The sequence below is a fragment of the Diceros bicornis genome, chromosome 13 (genome assembly GCF_020826845.1).
Source record: "Diceros bicornis minor isolate mBicDic1 chromosome 13, mDicBic1.mat.cur, whole genome shotgun sequence".
Classification (NCBI taxonomy): domain Eukaryota; kingdom Metazoa; phylum Chordata; class Mammalia; order Perissodactyla; family Rhinocerotidae; genus Diceros; species Diceros bicornis.
Genome location: NC_080752.1, coordinates 5,096,004 through 5,114,706, shown reverse-complemented (window position 1 = coordinate 5,114,706; position 18,703 = coordinate 5,096,004). Strand labels below are relative to the sequence as shown.

Genomic DNA, 18,703 nt, shown 5'->3' with positions numbered 1-18,703 from the left:
TCTAATGAAGCCCCACTTGTTTATTTTTTCTTTTGTTTCCCTTGTCCGTGTAGACGTGGAACTTGAAAAGATCCCTTTATGACCAGTGTTGAAGAGTGTACTGCCTATATTTTCTTCCAGGAGTTTTATAGTTTAAGGTCTTACTTTCTCAAGTCTTTCATCCATTTCGAGTTGATTTTTGTGTATGGCGAAAGCAGATGGTCTACTTTCATTTTTTTGCATGTGCCTGTCCAGTTTTCCCAGCACAATTTATTTAAGAGACTTTCCTTTCTCCATTGTATGTTCTTACCTCCTTTGTTGGAGATGAGCTGTCTGTAGATGTGTGGTTTTATTTCTGGGCTTTCAGTTCTTGTTCCGTGGATCTGTGTGTCTGTTTTTGTACCAGTACCATGCTGTTTTAATTATTATAGCTTTGTAGTGCATTTTGAAGTCAGGTATTGTGATGCCTCCAACTTTGTTCTTTTTTCTCAGTATTGCTTTAGCTATTCGGGGTCTTTTGTTGCCCCATATGAATTTTAGTATTCTTTGTTCTATTTCTGTGAAGAATGTCGTTGGGATTCTGATTGGGACTGCGTTGAATCTATAGATTGCTTTCAGTAGTATGGACGTTTTAACTGTGTTTATTCTTCCGATCCATGTGCATGGAATATCTCTCCATTTCTTTATGTCATCATCAATTTCTTTCAATAATGTCTTATAGTTTTCATTGTATAGGTCTTTCACCTCCTTGGTTAAATATGTTACTAGATATTTTATTCTTTTTGTTGTAATTGTAAATGGGATTGTCTTCTTGAGTTTGCTTTCTGTTAGTTCGTTATTAGAGTATAGAAATGCAACTGATTTTTGTAAGTTGATTTTGTACCCTCCAACTTTGCTGTAGTTGTTGATTATTTCTAATAGTTTTCCAGTGGATTCTTTAGGGTTGTGTATATATAAAATCATGTCGTCTGCAAACAGCGAGAGTTTCACTTCTTCATTGCCTATTTGGATTCCTTTTATTCCTTTTTCTTGCCTAATTGCTCTGGCTAAAACCTCGAGTACTATGTTCAATAAGAGTGGTGAGAGTGGGCACCCTTGTCTTATTCCTGTTCTCAGAGGAATGGCTTTCAGTTTTTCCCTGTTGTGTATAATGTTGGCTGTGGGTTTGTCATATATGGCCTTTTATTATGTTGAAAAATGTTGAGAGTTTTTATCATGAATGGATGTTGTATCTTGTCAAATGCCTTCTCTGCATCTGTTGAGATGATCATGTGATTTTTATTCCTCATTTTCTTAATGTGGTGTATCACATTGGTTGATTTGCAGATGTTCAACCATCCCTGTCTCCCTGATATAAATCCCACTTGATCTGGTGTATGGTCTTTGTGATGTGTTGCTGTATTTGGTTTGTCAATATTTTGTTGAGGATTTTTGCATCTGTGTTCATCAGTGATATTGGCCTGTAGTTTTCCTTCTTTGTATTGTCCTTGTCTGGCTTTGGTATCAGGGTGTTGTTTGCCTTGTAGAATGTGTTAGGGAGAGTTCTGTCTTCCTCTATTTTTGGAATAGTTTGAAAAGGATAGGTATTAAATCTTCTTTAAATGTTTGGTAAAATTCTGCAAAGAAGCCATCTGGTCTTGGACTTTTATTTTTTGGTAGGTTTTTGATTACTGTTTCAATCTCTGTATTTGTGATTGGTCTATTCAGATTCTCTATTTCTTCTTGATTCAGTTTTGGGAGGTTATATGAGTCTAAGAATTTATCCATTTCTTCTAGATTGTCCAATTTGTTGGTGTATAGTTTTTCATAGTATTCCCTTATATTCCTTTGTATTTCTGTGGTGTCCATTGTAATTGTGTTGTGTGAATGTCCTCTGTTGGTATATGAATGTCCTTTTTCTTGTGTCTTAGCGGGGAGACTCTACGGGGCAAAGCTCACTCTGCCATGATGCTGATGTCACTCCTTGCCTTCATTTTTGAGAGATATTTTCACTACATATAGAATTGACAGTTTTTTTTTCTTTTAGTGTTTTAAAGATGTCGCTCTTGTTGTGTTCTAACTTGCATTGTTTCTGAGACGTCTGCTATGATTCTTATCTTTATTCCTGTGTACATAATCTTTCTTTTTTTCTCTTGGTATCTTCAAGATGTTCTCTTCATTTTGATTTTCAGCATTTTGATTATAGTGAATATAGGTGTGTAGATTTTTAATTTATTCTGCTTGGTGTTCTCTGAAATTCTTGCATATGTGATTTGATGCCTTGCATTAATTTTGAAAGATTCTTGGCTGTTACTTCTTCAAATTTTTCTTCCACCCCATTCTTTTTCTCTTCTCTTTCTGCGACTCGGATGACATGTATTGTTCCACAGTTCTTTGATGATCTGGTTTTTTTTTTTTTTTTTTTTTAGTATTTGTGCACGTGTGTGCATTTGTTTGTGTGTCAGTTCGGATAATTTCTTTTGATCTATCCTCAATATATCTGAGCTTTTCCCTAGTTGTGTCCAGTCTACTGATGAGCCCATCTGGGAAATTTTTATCTTTGATCGTGTTTTTTATTTCTGTCATTTACATTTGACTCTTATGGTTTCCACATCTGTGTTGAAATTTCTCATTTCTTTTTTTTTTTTTAATTTTATTTATTTATTTATTTTTCCCCAAAGCCCCAGTAGATAGTTGTATGTCATAGTTGCACATCCTTCTAATTGCTGTATGTGGGACGTGGCCTCAGCATGGCCGGAGAAGTGGTGCGTCAGTGAGCACCTGGGATCCGAACCCGGGCCGCCAGCAGCGGAGCGCGCACACTTAACCGCCAAGCCACAGGGCTGGCCCAAATTTCCCATCTCTTTATGCAAGTCGTCCCCTTTTTTCTACTTGTTCCTTGAACTTATTAGTCATAGTTATTTTAAAGTTCTTGTCTGATAGTTCTGACACCTGAGTCATCTCTCAGTTGGGTTTTGTTGATTACTTTCTCTCTTGAAGGTGGGTTTTTTTCCTGGATTTTATATATGTCTTGCAGTTTTTGACTGAGTGCCAGATACATGTGTAGAAGAATGGTAGAGATTGAGGTAAATAGTATTTATATCTGTAAATGGACAAGCATCTTTTTTCCCAGGCCATTTGTGTGAGGAGTTGAATCAGTCTGTCAGTGGTTGAGCTGGATTTGGGTTTTGTTGTTGGTATCTTTACCTTCAGTATACCACAGACTTTACATTCCATTAGCAGTAGGCTCCTTTTACCTTGTGCTTGGAGTGGGAGGCTTGGGTATCTTTACCTTCAGTATACCATAGACTTTACATTCCACTAGCATTAGGCTCCTTTTACCTTGTGTTTGGAGTGGGAGGCTTGGGTGCTGTATGGTTTTCTCAGTTTTCCAGCTTTTTGTTTAGATTTTAGTTGTCTCTGCCCGCTTTGCTACAGATGGGGGTCTCTCTCCATGCTCCTGTCCCTCCTTTCTCAGTAGGCTGTTAATGCTTATTGTTCAATGCTGTTCTTGTGTTAGGGGCTGGGGGTTTTCAGTGTTGTCTTGATCTAGCCTGTGTCTTACTAAGGCCCTTGGACTTGGGTGGTGGGGCTTCTTCAGTGTTTATTTCCCTCAGCCAGACTGGCCTTGTATCTGTAGTTGCTTTTGAGTGGGAGTTTCTTGCCCTTCCCTTAGTTGTAGCTGACCTTGACCTTGGGCATGGTATCTTGGCATAGGATCCTGGGCCCATGGTAGTTTCCACTTGTCCCAGACGTGAAAGGATTTTGCTTGTACTGTTACTCCATCAGCAGTAGATCTTTGCCTGTGTCCTGGGAAATGGTTTCCTATCCTTCCCTAGAGGTAGAAGGACTTTGCTTCCATTCTTCCCTCAGAAGCAATCTTTGCCCGAGCCCTATGGGTGAGAGCTTTTGCTGCCCCTACTTCACACTTAAGTTTTTGCTTTGTAAGATCTGTAGAAGGTGATGGGGCTTTGTCTCCCACTGCAGCTGTCAATTACCTCCTTCTTGCCTCTGCCACAAAGGAGACTTTCCTTTGTCTCCTTTCGTACCTCCAGTCTTTCTTGTGAGTATATGGTGAAGGCCCATGGAGAAGAGCTTGAGAGTGAGTGGGAACTTCTCGTGTCTGGGGCACTTTTTACTCTAAACTGATGCATTAGCCCATGCTTGGCCTTTCAAATTTTAGATAACTTCTGGGATACATGGATGGTGGTCACCTCTTTCTCCCATACTCGGCCAAAAGGTGAGACAGTTTGCCCCCTTTCTGCTTGAATGGGCTTAGGAATTTCGTTTCTTGGGCTGCCTTGCAACCTCTGCTTTCTGATGCAGGTCAAAAATAAGTATGATTTTTGTTTTGGCTTACCCATTGTTTTCTCATTGTTTGGGAGGGGTCATCTTCTTTGTAGCCATTTACATCCCAGGCAGAGGTGGACTCCCATTCATAAGTTTTAAATCGATGTTTTCTAACAAGATAGGCTTAGATTTATATTCTGTGGTCTTTTTTAAAAAACTTCTTTAATCCCAGTATTGCCCCACGAGAGGGAAGTTACACTGTAAGCATTGTTGTTAGAGTTCTGAATTTTATATTAAAACATAAAATAGACATTATGCCCAAAAATGACCCCCCCCCAAATTCTAAGTAGTGGCTAAATGCAACTGGAGCCTCTCTCCACCAAATACCTGGCCATTTTGAAACAAACAAAATTATGGGATGGATTTTGGAGCATTCCATTAAGGAGAAATGGCCTTTGGGTATTTTCTGTAAAAATTGTGCCAAAGTCCTACTTATTCATGAAAAGATTTCCTGTTTCACAGATTCTCCAAGTATATTTTTTTGCCATCCAAGTTGGTTATTCTTTTGGGCTACATCAAGGAACCTGAATGTTCTTTCCAGCCTTCTGTATCCAGTGTCTTCCCATGTAGTTTTCTTTCTTACAGATTGTAGTGAGAAGCTGATTGATTTCTGTATGCTCTTGGAACGGAGCAGTGGAGTTTTTTTTGTTTAAAAATTATTTTAACTCATTAAAAAGTGATAATACATGAGCCTTGTAGATCATTTGAACATTGAGGAAGAGTGAAGAGGAAAATAACCATCACCTATAATTCCATGTAGAACAACTCTTAGCATTTTGCATTCTGGCTTTTCCCCAAGAATAAATAAATTAGTTAGTAAATACATATCACAATTAAAGTCATAATATGTATACAATTCTATATTTGACATCTAATATTTAACATTAACTATAGGCATCTTCCTACGTCATGAAAAGATTTTAATAGGGGCCAGCCCCGTGGCTTAGTCATTAGGTTCCGTGCACTCTGCTTCAGCAGCCCAGGTTCAGTTCCAAGGCATGGATGTACACCACTCCTCGGCCATGCTGAGGCGATGACCCACATACAAAATAGAGGAAGATTGGCACAGATGTTTGCTCAGGGTGAATCTCCCTCAAGTGAAAAAACAAAGAAGGTTGGCAACAGATGTTAGCTCAGGGCAAATCTTCCTCAGCCAGGAAAAAGGTCTTAATGAACATTTAAAATGGGACATATATTCCATTATTTGGAGTTTTGTAACTTCTCCTAGAAACTATCTTTTCTAATAACTGCTTCCCTTTGCAGCATTCATAATTTGAAAATCAGAAAGGTTTAAATTTGAAGCTCATTTTAAAAGCTTATTCATTTCATTTATAATTGTATTCCAGTGCATAGAGATATTTAGTTTTCTGATTCTGTTTTTAAAGGAGGGTTTTGTTTTTTGGATTCCAATGACTCGATGGCTTTTCTTACTTTTTTAATTTCAGAATTCCATACGACATAATCTGTCACTGAACAAATGTTTCCTTAAAGTGCCTCGATCCAAGGATGACCCTGGAAAGGTAGGATTCATTTTCTTAAGATAAAATAATTGGATTCTTCATTATATCTGTTTTCGTGTTTGAATCTGAGTTATATCTTTTATATAAAGAAAAAGAATTGGAATGAGAACATTTAGGAACTTGTCTAGTTCATTGATCAGGAACCTTTTTGAAATAATAAGTCCTCCTTCACCCCACCTACCCTACCCCCCCATTCCACCCCACCCCCATTTTAGTTGGTATACTTCAAGGACCAGCTAGACAGGGAGAGCTTTCTTTTTAAGCAGTGAGAAGCTAGTTAGTGTAGAGCTGGTCTTCTGTTATAGTTGGCTGTTTCTAATCTGGTTTTTGTTTGGTTATTTTCTTACATGTTGTATATTAAATTAAATTTGGCTTTTGAACTGCATGTCAGAAACCACAATTTGTTTATTATTACATATAAGAGGTGGAGCTGTGCGCTATTGACAACAAATGGAGGTAATTCTTACCCTAAAATAAAATTTTTTCTATTTCCCTGTTTTCTTAGTTGCTGTTTTTTCCTCTTCATTTCATTTATCTTCTGCCGCCATTACATTTTTTAGTATTTTATCTACAGAGACTTCCCTGTTTTCATTTTAATAGCCATGTCAACAGCAGTGTGGCCTGAACTTGATATTAGTTGCTTAGTTTCTAAAGCTCAGAGTACTTGCTTGGACCATATTTGGTTGTCAGAATAAATCATTAGATTAGGACTTTGAGACAGTGTATCTGTTGGCAAGCATGTGTTCTTATTTGGATGGTTAGGCTTCTTGTTGTCTTCTTTACGCTAACTGTCCCTGGAAAAATCTTTCTAAAATGTAAACCTGGTCATAAAGCCGGTCACCCTGCTTATAAAAGTACTCCCTCGTGTCCTGAGATATTTCTTTGTTATAAAATATGCTTTACTATCTTTTCCTTCGTCTGCCTTTCTAGCTATGATTCATCTCATTCAAGACCCACTGTGAGGAACTACTTGAAATTTCCCAAACATGCCTTTCATATGGTCTTCTCTTATTGCACAAACTCCTTTCCTTTACTTGTCTGGCCTACTCCTTGTCTTTTAAGATTGAGTTGCAGCATTACTTCTCTGAAGCTTTTTTTGTTTCCACATACTTCAGCTGAGTTTGTTGTTCCCTCTTTTGAGTTCCTGTTACTTTGTCATCACTGTAGTACCTCCTAACTGGTCTCTGTATCCTTGGGTGTACTACCTCCAGTTTCTAGTAACTTTCACATAGTAGCCAGCCATCTTTCAAAAATGTTAACCTGATTATATGTTCTGTTTGTTTAAAATATTCATTGGTTATCTACTGCCCTTAGGTTAAAGTCTAAACTTATGAGGGTAGGGATCATGTATATATTGTTCACTTTTTAGCCCCAGTTGCTTGCACAGTGGCTGGTGGCACTGAGGAGACACTCTTACTGAATGAATGTATTGTATGCTCTGTGGTTAACTTCTTGAGGTTAGCGATGGAGACGTACTCATTTCTGTTGTAAAGCAGGCACTCTTAAATAATGAATGTTTTATAGCACCTTCTATGATCTGCGTCATCAAGTTGGTTCTCAATAAGATTGAATAGATTGTTATAATAGTCTTCTTATTTGACCCAATTTATCATTTGTCTATGTTCATAATTCTCCAAGGTCGTGAATAGGAATTGGTGAAATTTTTCTTTTCTTTACAGCAGGCTTATAAAAAAAGGAATTATAACTTTTGATATTAGTCAAAATCCTATGGGCAGTCGGTATATAATTTCCTATGGGCAGTGAGTGTCTAAGAATCTGACTGAAAATGTTCTTAGAAGAGTTTAGAGATTATCTGTTTTGTTAGAGTTCTGTGAAGGTACTAATTGGAATCTGTAATTTGGTTCAGATTTAACTTTTTAATGAGGTTTAAATCATTTAAAAAACCCCACACATCAGTGCTGAACTATTATGTACTAACTTTTAACCAGTTGGAGACCTATTTAAAAAACCTTGTGCTGTCAAGTTTTCTTTTGTGCAGAACTTAAACCTTTTCTTCACCTTTAATTAAATAGTATCATGGGGTAAGGCACATGTGGAAAACATATGTTACTCTTTGCAACTATTCTTTTTGAATTAGGATTGTCTTACTAATGTGCACCCAAAACAAAATACAGAAATAAATTGATTCCTGAGAAGTTGATAAAAGCTTTCAATTTTTACCATTAGTCTCCAATTTTAACATTTTGTTTTCATCAAAACACATCATTTTTCTCATTGATTTTGGCCATAATAGTACATATTATACATTTGATCTGATAAAGTACTTTTATATTAATAGTCATTTTTATTTTCAGTCTTAAGGTGAGATTTAAATACCCATTGTTACTGATTTTGGTCAGAAGTAAATGTAAATCAGATCTTATAAAATACATTTATATGAATAAAGTCATTTTTAAAAATTTTTGTATCAAAATAAGATTTTTGTTTAAAAATAAAGTTCCATTGCTTAAAAAAGATTTTGAAAACCTTGGATCTAGCCTATTTTATAGAAGGGGAAGCTAAGACTGATAAATGACGAATGACTTGCCCAGGTCTGGTGTGGAATTAGAACCCAAGTGTATTGGCTAGACTTACTTGCAAGTCACAGAAACCCATTACAGACCAACTTTAGGGAGAAACTATCTGCAGGAAAAGCTGGATCCTGGTTCTTAAATTGTGTCACCAGGAATGTCTCTTGACATCCCTTAGTTCTGCTAGCTTCTCTGATGGCTTCATTTTCAGCCCAATTAGTGGCAAAGATGGCCATCAGCAGCTTCTAGCTTATATTCTACTAGTTTAACAACGCTTAGCAGAAAGAGAGTGTTTGTTCTCCTCCCCCACAAGTCACCTGGAATAGAGCAAACATCTTAGAATGAATGCTGAACAAGCAGAATACATTTGGTTTTCTGGTTCCTAGACTAGTGCTTTTTCTACTATACCTATCTTCCTTGAGAGGGAGGCCAAAATGTTAGTTAAGTTTTGGTACTTATGAATTGTTTTTTCTTTTTGTATTACAGTGTTTCCTGGCATTTGAGGAGCTTTTCCAAAACCACCCTCACCACAGTGGGAGAAAACCATTGAGCCAAGGTGGGGTGGGAGTAGTTTTTGGTCTTGGGTATGGGGTGGACTTTAACTCCTTAGGATTTTGCTAGTTGCTGCCATGACCCAGACAGGTCCAAGAGGTGGAGGTAGAAGTAGCTCATACAGCAGCATCTTCCCATATTTTCATGGTGTAGCTTCCTGTTCAGTGTATTACCAGAGAGATATAAAGGCAGGCTTAAACTTGAAGAGTATTGTTGAATTACAGATGTTTTTATATGGCTATTTATTCCTGACTCAGTCCTTCATTTTCTAGAAGACTTTGTCATAAAAGCCCTTAATATTTGGTACCCTTCCATGTATTGTTGATAGTCTGAAATCCATTTTCCTCTGTTCCCTGAAACTAATTTCAAACAGCTACATTATTGCTTTCTTTAAAATGAAACACAAACAAAATGAAATTATATTTTGCATCCATCACTCTGCTAATTTTTTGGGGACAGATTTCTATTTTCTTTTCCCTTGATATACAACTCTGTTTCTGCACCCTGCAGTCTATCTCCATTTTTTAATTCCTGTCTTCTATCTCCTCTCTTCTCATTAGCTTTATTTTCTGTATTTTTGTCTGTTTTTTTGATCTCATTTTTTTGGTAAAAGTCGTCTAATTTTGCAATTCACATGCCACTTAATTATCTTAAAGGAAGGTAAATATTTTGCTCACATTATGGAAAAACAAGTTCTATCAGCTAAATTTAGTTTTGAAAAATATAGAGTTCTCTTTCTTTGCTTTCCAGCTTTATCTTTGCTCAACCTTCTTCCTGCTTCTCCAGCTCAGAAAAATGATGCTTTGACTTTAAAGGAAATAAAAGATTAGGAAAGAGCCTTTTTTTTTTTTTTAAAAGCTTTCCTTGCCTGGAGATGGGGAGGTTGTAAAGACTCAATGGCTATGAAGATTGGGGTCTCCTGGTGTGTGAGGAAACAACAAACTCACTGCAAGAGAATTAACTTTTGGAAGTTCTGAGATTGTGATTTTCTTCTATTCCTGTCCTCTGTCACTGTTTAAGGGACCATAACATAGTTGATTAATCTCTTTTTTTCAAAGGGTATTCTTTTTTGGCCACGTTAGTATTGTGTTGTATTTATTTGTAAGTTGTCTATTATTTGTTGGTATCCTGTTTTGGTCACTTTATTTGTAAAAAGATGTGTAAAAACTGGACAGGTTTGAGAGAACGTAAGATAGAACATTAAATGATAAACAGTGTTGTGGGAATCATAGGTATGTACCCTGAAGAAGGCAGATGAGTGTAATTTTAATACTAGTCTTAAAGTAGGTGCATGATTTTTGTGAGGAAGAAATTGCCCTCTTATCTGTGTCTGTATAAAACCAAGCAGGAAATAGAATTTAAAAATAAGTAAGAGTTTGGTTGGACAAAAATAACGACATCATATTTATTGGAGTGAAAAAAACCCCGTTAGTGTTCCCAAGGGAGGCTTTAGAGTTTGCCAATTCTGAAGCACTTCAGGGGTAGATGAAATTACTAAGCTTCATAGTTTTAACTCACGGTAGGTAAGAAGAACCCCAGTGAAGGATGAAAAGAAGACATGATCAAATTTAGTTGAGGGACCAGTCAGAGTCAGGGACCAGTCAGAACAGCGTTGGGAATTAAGGGAATTAACATAAGTACTGACCTGATGGATCAGTGCCTGAGTGCATGTTAAGGCAAAGGTGGGTTATGGATGTGAGATAGTCCGTTAGACAAACCAAGGTTAGGAAGCCCAGAGTAAGCATAGGCATTCAGAGAGGGTTTGAAAGATTGAGTTAGATAAGAGACGAGAGTCTGATTCAAAGAGAGAATGCTGCAGAAACAGAAAGAAGTGCTGGCGTAGAGCCCTGACAATACCCTGTTAGTCAAAGCAGTTTAGTTAGAGCTCCTTTTTATTTGCACATGCAGTATTCTCTGTTCTCGTCTTAGGGGTGGGAGATAACATTTTGTTGTTGGCCTCTTTTTTCCTTTTCCAGATCTAAACTACTTAAAAAAAAAAATATTTTGCCCCCAAATTAATTTTCAAAAAATTATATACAGTAAAATTCACACTTTGGTGTATAATTCTAGTAGTTTTGACACCATGCTCAAAATATAGAACAGTATTGTACCTTAGTAGTCAGCCCCTCCCTACATCCCCAGGCCCTGGCAACTACTCATCTGTTTTCTGTCGCTATAATTTTGCCTTTCTAGAAATTCATGTAAGTGAGACTCAATACAGTAGGTGGCCTTTTGAGTCTGGCTTCTTTCGCTTAGCATAATGCATTTGAGATCCATCCATGTTGTTGTGAGTATCAGCAGTTCCGTTTTATTTCGTATATTCTATCATATGCATGTACCACAGTTTAATCACCATTTGAAGAATATATGGGCTAGTTATAAGTTTATTTGACCATCAGGTTCTTTTCTTTCTTTCTTTGCTAGGAGAGATTCGCCCTGAGCTAACATCTGTTGCAAATCTTCTTCTTTTTTTCCCCCCTCCCCAAAGCCCCAGTACATAGTTGTATATTCTAGTTGTCCGTCCTTCTAGTTCTTCGGTGTGAGCTACCACCACAGCATGGCTACTGACAAATGAGTGGTGTGGTTCTGCACGCAGGAACCGAACCTGGGCCGCCAAAGCGGAGTGTGCCGAACTTGAACGAGTAGGCCATCAGGGCTGGCTCAGGTTCTTTTCTTTTAGGCTTAATCCAATAATTAATTTGACAAATACTGAGATACAAGACAATGTTGAATTAACCTCAACTAATAACATATAATAATCTTACTAAACTGCTTTGTGAGTTATGTTAAATATAGGTGAGCTTTCTGTCTCTTGGAAACTAATTGTGATATAGGAAAACCTTATTTATCTCCAACTTAAATAATTTCTAAAAGATTAGGTTAAAGCACTGATTTAAAAACAAGATATGGCCAACTATTAATCACTAATAGAACATACTGTTTTAAAGTATCTTTACTGTTCAGAGGAACCATTTACTATACTACAGTCAGTATCCTAATTACATGTTTTTAATCCATTGCTTAAAAGTAAATCTCTTAATCTCTCTTGGGCAACACTTAATTTGATTATAAATATATTTAAAAGTAATAAAAAACCTGCATTTGTTCAACAAGAATGTTCCGGGGACCTGAGCTGGCGTTGGAATAGTTTTTGTTCATACATTCATTTAGCCAGCTAACCAGCCAAGCTGCCTTCCTTTGAGTGCCTCCTGTGTGTTTGATTGTTCATAGCCTATTTTTGTGTTCGGAGTAGAGTGAATAGTTATCCTGTTGTCCAAACTAGAAACTTCTGACAATGAAAGGGGGCATTCTTAACTATACTAAGGCAACAGGTATAAACCAAGACTGTACTGGGAAGTATGTTCACTCTGTCTATGGTGCATGCAAATGCTGTGCCTTAAAGCCATGGGCAGTTACCAGAGAAGCATCCTAAGATGTTGAAGGGCAAAAGAACCCTTTTAAACTAGACTGCTAAATCTAACCTGGGAGAGGAAAAAAAGGCAACATTGAGACATGGTATGAAGCCAAAGAAGTCAGAGACAAAAGGGATCCATTACTGTCTGAGGCTCCTGAAATGGTGTGCATTGAAAGCCAGGGAAGAGCAGAGAATTGTCTATGATGATTCACTTTACCAGTGAGCATACAGTCAGTCATGTGTCACTTAATGACAGGGATATGCTCTGAGAAATAGGTCGTTAGACAATTTTGTCATTGTGCAAACATCGTAGAGTATACTTACACAAACCTAGATGGTATAGCCTGCTATACACCTAGGCTATATGGTACTAATCTCACAGGACTGCTGCCATATATGCAGTCTGTTGTTGACTGAAACGTGGTTATGCGGCGCGTGATTGCATGTACTTGGCGATAGGGTTAGATAAAACATAAAATTTACAGATTTAGCCATTTGGGATGGTTAGCTATTTATGATAGGGACTGCTTTCCCCAGGAATATGAAGTTAATATTAGCTTCTTGGCTTTATTTATATTTATTCAGATAATGGCATTTTTATTCGGCTACAGTAGTCCCCCCTTATCCGTGGTATGGCTTTTTTCGTCAACCTTTGTCAGAAAATATTAAATGGAAAATTCCAGAAATAAACAGTTCATAAGTTTTAAATTGTGTGCTGTTCTGAGTAGTGTGATGAAATCTTGTGCTGTCCTGCTCTGTTTTGCCCATGATGTGAATCATCCCTTTGTCCAGTGTATCCACGCTGTATATGCTACCCACCTGTTAGTCATTGGGTAGCTGTCTTGGTTATCAGATCGACTGTTGCGGCATCACAGTGCTTGTGCTCAAATAACCCTTATTTTACTTAACAGTGGCCCCAAAGCACAAGAGTAGTGATGCTGGCAGTTCGCATACGCCAAAGAGAAGCGGTAAAGTGCTTCTTTTAAATGAAAAGGTGCAAGTTCTCAACTTAATAAGGAAAGAAAAAAAATCATATGCTGAGGTTGCTAAGATCTACTGTAACCTTTATTACAGTATATTGTTATAATTGCTCTATTTTATTATTGTTAATCCCTTACTGTGCCTAATTTATAAATTAAACGTCATCAAAGGTATGTATGTATACAAAAAACATAGTATATATGGTCTGGTACTATGCGCGGTTTCAGGCATCTGCTGGGGGTCTTGGAACATATGCCCCACAGGTAAAGGGGGACTACTGTATTTTTAATCTGAGGGCTGTTAAAGAAAGGTCACATTAGTGTGTGATAGAGCAGGGTACTTTGTATTGACATAAAATTTCAATCAGAAATAAATTATTGGGGTAATTAAAATGTACTTTATTTGAAGTGATAAATATTTTGTAATGATGAAAATCAAGGCATTCAAGTCTATTGTTGGGGGCAGGCCCGATGGCACAGCGGTTAAGTGTGCGCGCTCCGCTTTGGCGGCCCGAGCGTTTGCAGGTGCGGATCCCGGGCATGCACTGATGCACCGCTTGTCAAGCTGTGCGGTGGCGACGTCATATATAAAGTAGAGGAAGATGGGCATGGATATTAGCCCAGGGCTAGTCTTCCTTGGCAAAAAGAGGGGGATTGGCATCGGATGTTAGCTCAGGGCTGATCTTCCTTACCAAAAAAAAAAAAAAAAAAAGTGCATTGTTGGTCTTGGACACACCTTTATTTCTTTTTTTAATTTATTTTTATTTATTTATTTATTTTTTAAAGATTTTATTTATTTATTTATTTTCCCCCCAAAGCCCCAGTAGATAGCTGTATGCCATAGCTGCACATCCTTCTAGTTGATGCATGTGGGACGTGGCCTCAGCATGGCCAGAGAAGCGGTGTGTCGGTGCGCGCCCGGGATCCGAACCCGGGCCGCCAGCAGTGGAGCGCGCGCACTTAACTGCTAAGCCATGGGGCCAGCCCGATTTCTGATGCATTTTTCTGTATTTTGATTACCTTAATTTTCCTGAAGTTTATGAATTATCTGTATTATTTGTTTGATCACTTCTGTTTAAAAATGCTGCCTGGTTCTCAATTGAGTGCCACTTTTTTCCCCCTATAGAATTAATCTTTGTTTTAGGATATCTTGAAGTTGGCAGTTGATTTGTTTTTGGAAGATGTGTTCAAAGCTGTACAATTCTAGTTTCTGATCTTTCTTTGGGATTTTGCAGGCTAAGGCATTGTAGTCTTCTCCCTCAGGAGGACATTAATTTGCTGTACCAGAATTGTTGATATGAATTAATAATAATGTCTACATTTGTATATTGCTTTACAGATTAGGGAGCTGTTTTACATGTGTTATTTTGATTCTTAAAACAAGCCTGTCATCAGGCCCCAGTTTTAGATAGTGATCGTTAAGTCCGTAGTAGATTTCTCCATAGTAAATTAGTTCACATAAACCTCAAATAATGGAACTTCATGTAAATAGAATCATTTAGTATATACTTAATGTCTGGCTTCTTTCACTCAGCATAGTGTCTGGGATGCTAGTGCATGTGTCAGTTTGTTTCATATTATTGCTAAGTAGTATTCCATTATATGAATATACCACAAATTTTTTATCTATTTATCTGTTGGTGAACATTTGGGTTGTTTTTAGTTTTGGGCTATTAGGAACAAGCTACTAGGAAGTTCTAGTACAAGTTTTCTATGGACATATGCTTTCATTTCTCTTGAATAGTAGAAGAATTGCTGTGTCAAAGGGTAGGTGGAAGGGCTGGCCCCGTGGCTTAGTGGTTAAGTGCGCGCGCTCCACTGCTGGCGGCCGGGGTTCGGATCCCAGGCGCGCACCGACGCACCGCTTCTCCGGCCATGCTGAGGCCGCGTCCCACATACAGCAGCTAGAAGGATGTGCAGCTATGACATACAACTATCTCCTGGGGCTTTTGGGGGGGAAAATAAATAAATAAAATCTTTAAAAAAAAAAAAGGGTAGGTGGAAGATTAACTTTATAAGAAACTGCCAAACCTTTTTCCAAAGTGGTTGTGTATTTTACATTCCCAAGAGCAATGCATGAGAATTCCAGTTGCTCCATATTCTGGCCAACAGTTGGTATTACCTTTTGAATTTTAGCCATTTTAGTGAGTACGAAGTGCTATCTCATTGTGGTTTTATTTTGAATTTTCTTGATGACCGTTGATGTTGAGCATCTTTCCATGTGCTTGCTGGTCATTTGTATATCTTCTCTTCTGAAGTTTCTTTTCAAGTCTTTTCCCTTGTTTTTCTTTTTTAAATTTGGTTGTCATTATTACTGAGTTGTAAGAGTTTTTTATATATTCTGGATGTAAGTCTTGGATTTATATTGTGTAAGTATTTTTCAGACTGTAGTTTGCCTTTTTGTTTTTATAACAGTGTCTTAAAAAGAGTAGAAGTTTTGGATTTTGATAAAGTCTAATTTATCAATTTTTAATTTAATGATTGGTGACTTTAGTGTCCTGTCCACGAAATCAAACAAAGTCATAAAGATTTTCTCCTCTGTTTTCTTCTATAGGTTTTATAGTTTTAGATTTTTCATTTAGGTCTATGATCCATTTCAAATTAATATTTGTGTATGGTGTGTTTAATCTTCCTATTGAATTCTATTTTATGTTTATGAAATGTTATTCTTAATTTCTTAAAATACTCTTTGTCTTGAAGCTTACTTTGTCTGTTATTAATATAGCTGCTACAGCTTTCTTATGTAACTTTATGGTATTTTTTTTTTTCTACTATTTTGCTTTTAGTCTAGAAATGTCTTTGTATTTAAATTGTGTCTCTTATAAACAGCATGTAGCCATTGGCTCTTCCTTTTTAAATTCAGTCTGGCAATCTCTGCCTTCTAATTGGAGTGCTTAGTCTGTATTTAATATGAGTATTGGTATGGTAGATGTTGGGTTTTCTTTTGTTCCTCTGTTGCTTCATTTCTGCAACCTTGGGGGTTAATCAAATAGTTTATAGAATTCTATTTTATTTCCTCTAGTGACTTCTTAGCTATGCTCCTTTTATTAATTTTTTAGTAGTCATTCTAGAGCTTAACGGTATGTACCATTAACTTATCAAAGTCCATTTAGAAGGTAATATTACACCACCTTTCACTTCATGCCTCACACTTTGTACCACTTAAACCTCTTCCCATCCATTTCACACATGTAATACTTACAACAGTATAATTCCATTTATATACTCATCCCTTTCTTTGTGCTATTAGCATTTCTTGTACTTTACTTACATCATAAATTCCACCTTCAGATTTGTTTTATTTGCTTTAAACACTTAGTTGGGTTTTAAGGAAATTATGTTGAAGAAAATATTTTCCTAATTATTTACCTTTTCTGATGTTCTTTTCTGTAAATTCAAGTTTTAATCAATGGTATCTTTCCACTTTAGCCTAACGATATCTTTTGGCACTTCTTATAGTGCAGGTCTGCAGGCAACACATTTTGTAGGCTTTTGTTTATCAGAAAAGGCCTTTATTTCATTCTCAGAATACTTTTCCTGGATGTGGAATCTTGAGTTTGCAGGGTTTTCCCTACCTTTCAGAACTTTGAAGATGCTCCATTGTCCTTGGCTTCCATAGTGAAAAGTGAGCTGTCGTTCGTATTTTTATTGCTCTGTGTGTAATGTGCCCCACACTCCCTTTTTGGTGGCTTTCAAGATGTTTTCTTTATCTTTAGGTTTAAACAGTTTGACTGTGGTGTAGCTCAGTGTAGTTTTCTTGGTAGTTATTCCTGTTGGCATTTGCTAATCTTCTAGGGTCAATAAAAAGAAGTTTTCATCCAATTTTGGGATATTTTTTGGTCATTCCTTTTAAAAAAAAAATTGTGGCCCCATTTTCTCTTCTTTCCTAAAAAGAAGAAAGAAGCTAAAGCATCCAATTAAAATATGATAGACTATTTGACATTGTTTCACAAGTCATTGAGGCTTTCTTTATTCATCTTCCCTTGTTCTTTTTCTTTTTCTTCCTCAGAATGGATAATTTTTACTGATCTGTCTTCAAGATCTCTGATTCTTTGACTCTATCCTATCTGTTGTTAAGCATATCTGGTGAGCTTTTTATTCCAATTATTGGACTTTTTGTTTCTAGAATTTCCATTAGGTCTTTTTTGTATATGTTAAGAGGTAATTGGTGAAATAGGTTCAACCAGTTGCTTTGATGCTGGAACATTAGGGCTTCCGTGTTGTTCTCAGCCAGTTCCTGGATGTGAGACATGTCCAGGACCCTCTGCTTCACTGTGGATTTTTATAAGAAGAAGGTATATAGTATTGTCCTAATCTGCATAGGGTTTAGGAACCCCATGAATCTAATTTCAGCCTTTCCTCTGATTCCTTACATCATCATTCATGTTTTGAGATCCTAGGTTTTTGTATGAAAACAAAGTAATTAGAAGAAATGAGATTTAAAAAAAATAAAGTTATTTTAATGATAAATAACTGGGATTACTATGTCACCTCCAACTGGTCTCCTTCCTCTAATCTCTGCTTACCTTTGCTCCATCTTCTCCATTGCTACCTTAAGGTATGGCACACAAATAAAAACATAAACCTACCTATATTGCCACATTTTCAGCTCTAGCCCCTAGCTTCATGCCTGTAAACTTTATATTCAAGCTATACTGCGTTTTCTTGCAATTATGATGTGGTTTTGTATCTTCATATTTTTGCTTATAGTCTTCCTTGTATCTAAAATAGTCTTTCTTTCCATTTTACTCATCCTCTTATCCCCAGCTCAAATGTCAGCATTACTCTGAAAGGAGTTAACCTTCCTTTTTCTCCCTATTCACCTTTTCTTCTTTCTTTCTCCCTATTTTCACCTGTCTTCTTTTTATTGCCACAGCTCCTTGAGCATACCACTGTTATAGCTGCTGAATAATGTAGCTATCTGTATTTTGGTCTCTTCCACTCAGTTGTGAGTTTTTTGTTGCCAAGCATTGGGTCTTGAACACTTGCATACCCTCAAAGCACCTACCATAGTGTCTGATATAGTAGATGCTTCGTAAATGTTTATCTGAAGAATGATGTTTGTCTTTTCCTAGTTAACTAAGAAGTCGCTGTTGTATTCTTTATAAAGCAGCTTTTCTAAGTGTACATTAATTCTCTTGGTATTTTAAATTGTCTGGTCTTTAGATGTTCTAGAAATTGTCAGTTTGCTTCTTTCTACTCAGAGCTTTTCTCTTGATTAGTAAGGTGGGGATCAAGACAGTTTATTTCACTTCTTAACATTAACTCATATACTCTTTGAATCTGAGAGAATTTTTGGAGTTCTTACTCTTCAAGTAGGTGAATTGCTTGACTTTCTCTGACATTGATGACACTTAGAACTTTTAGAACTTTGGACTGACATGATCCAAAGGAAAG

General features: G+C 36.9%; 1 protein-coding gene across 10 annotated transcripts in view; it reads left to right on the top strand.

The window, feature by feature from the left end:
• The window catches only part of FOXJ3 (forkhead box J3), a 158,654-nt gene that overhangs the window by 59,749 nt on the left and 80,202 nt on the right, over positions 1–18,703 (top strand). For all 10 annotated transcript variants that reach the window (XR_009221800.1, XM_058552087.1, XM_058552084.1 and 7 more), the window contains one exon: positions 5,754–5,828. Coding sequence is in view for 9 of the 10 variants with exons in the window: in XM_058552087.1 (XP_058408070.1) it covers positions 5,754–5,828 (75 nt within the window). In the remaining variant the exon portion in view is untranslated. The remainder of the gene's footprint in view (positions 1–5,753; positions 5,829–18,703) is intronic.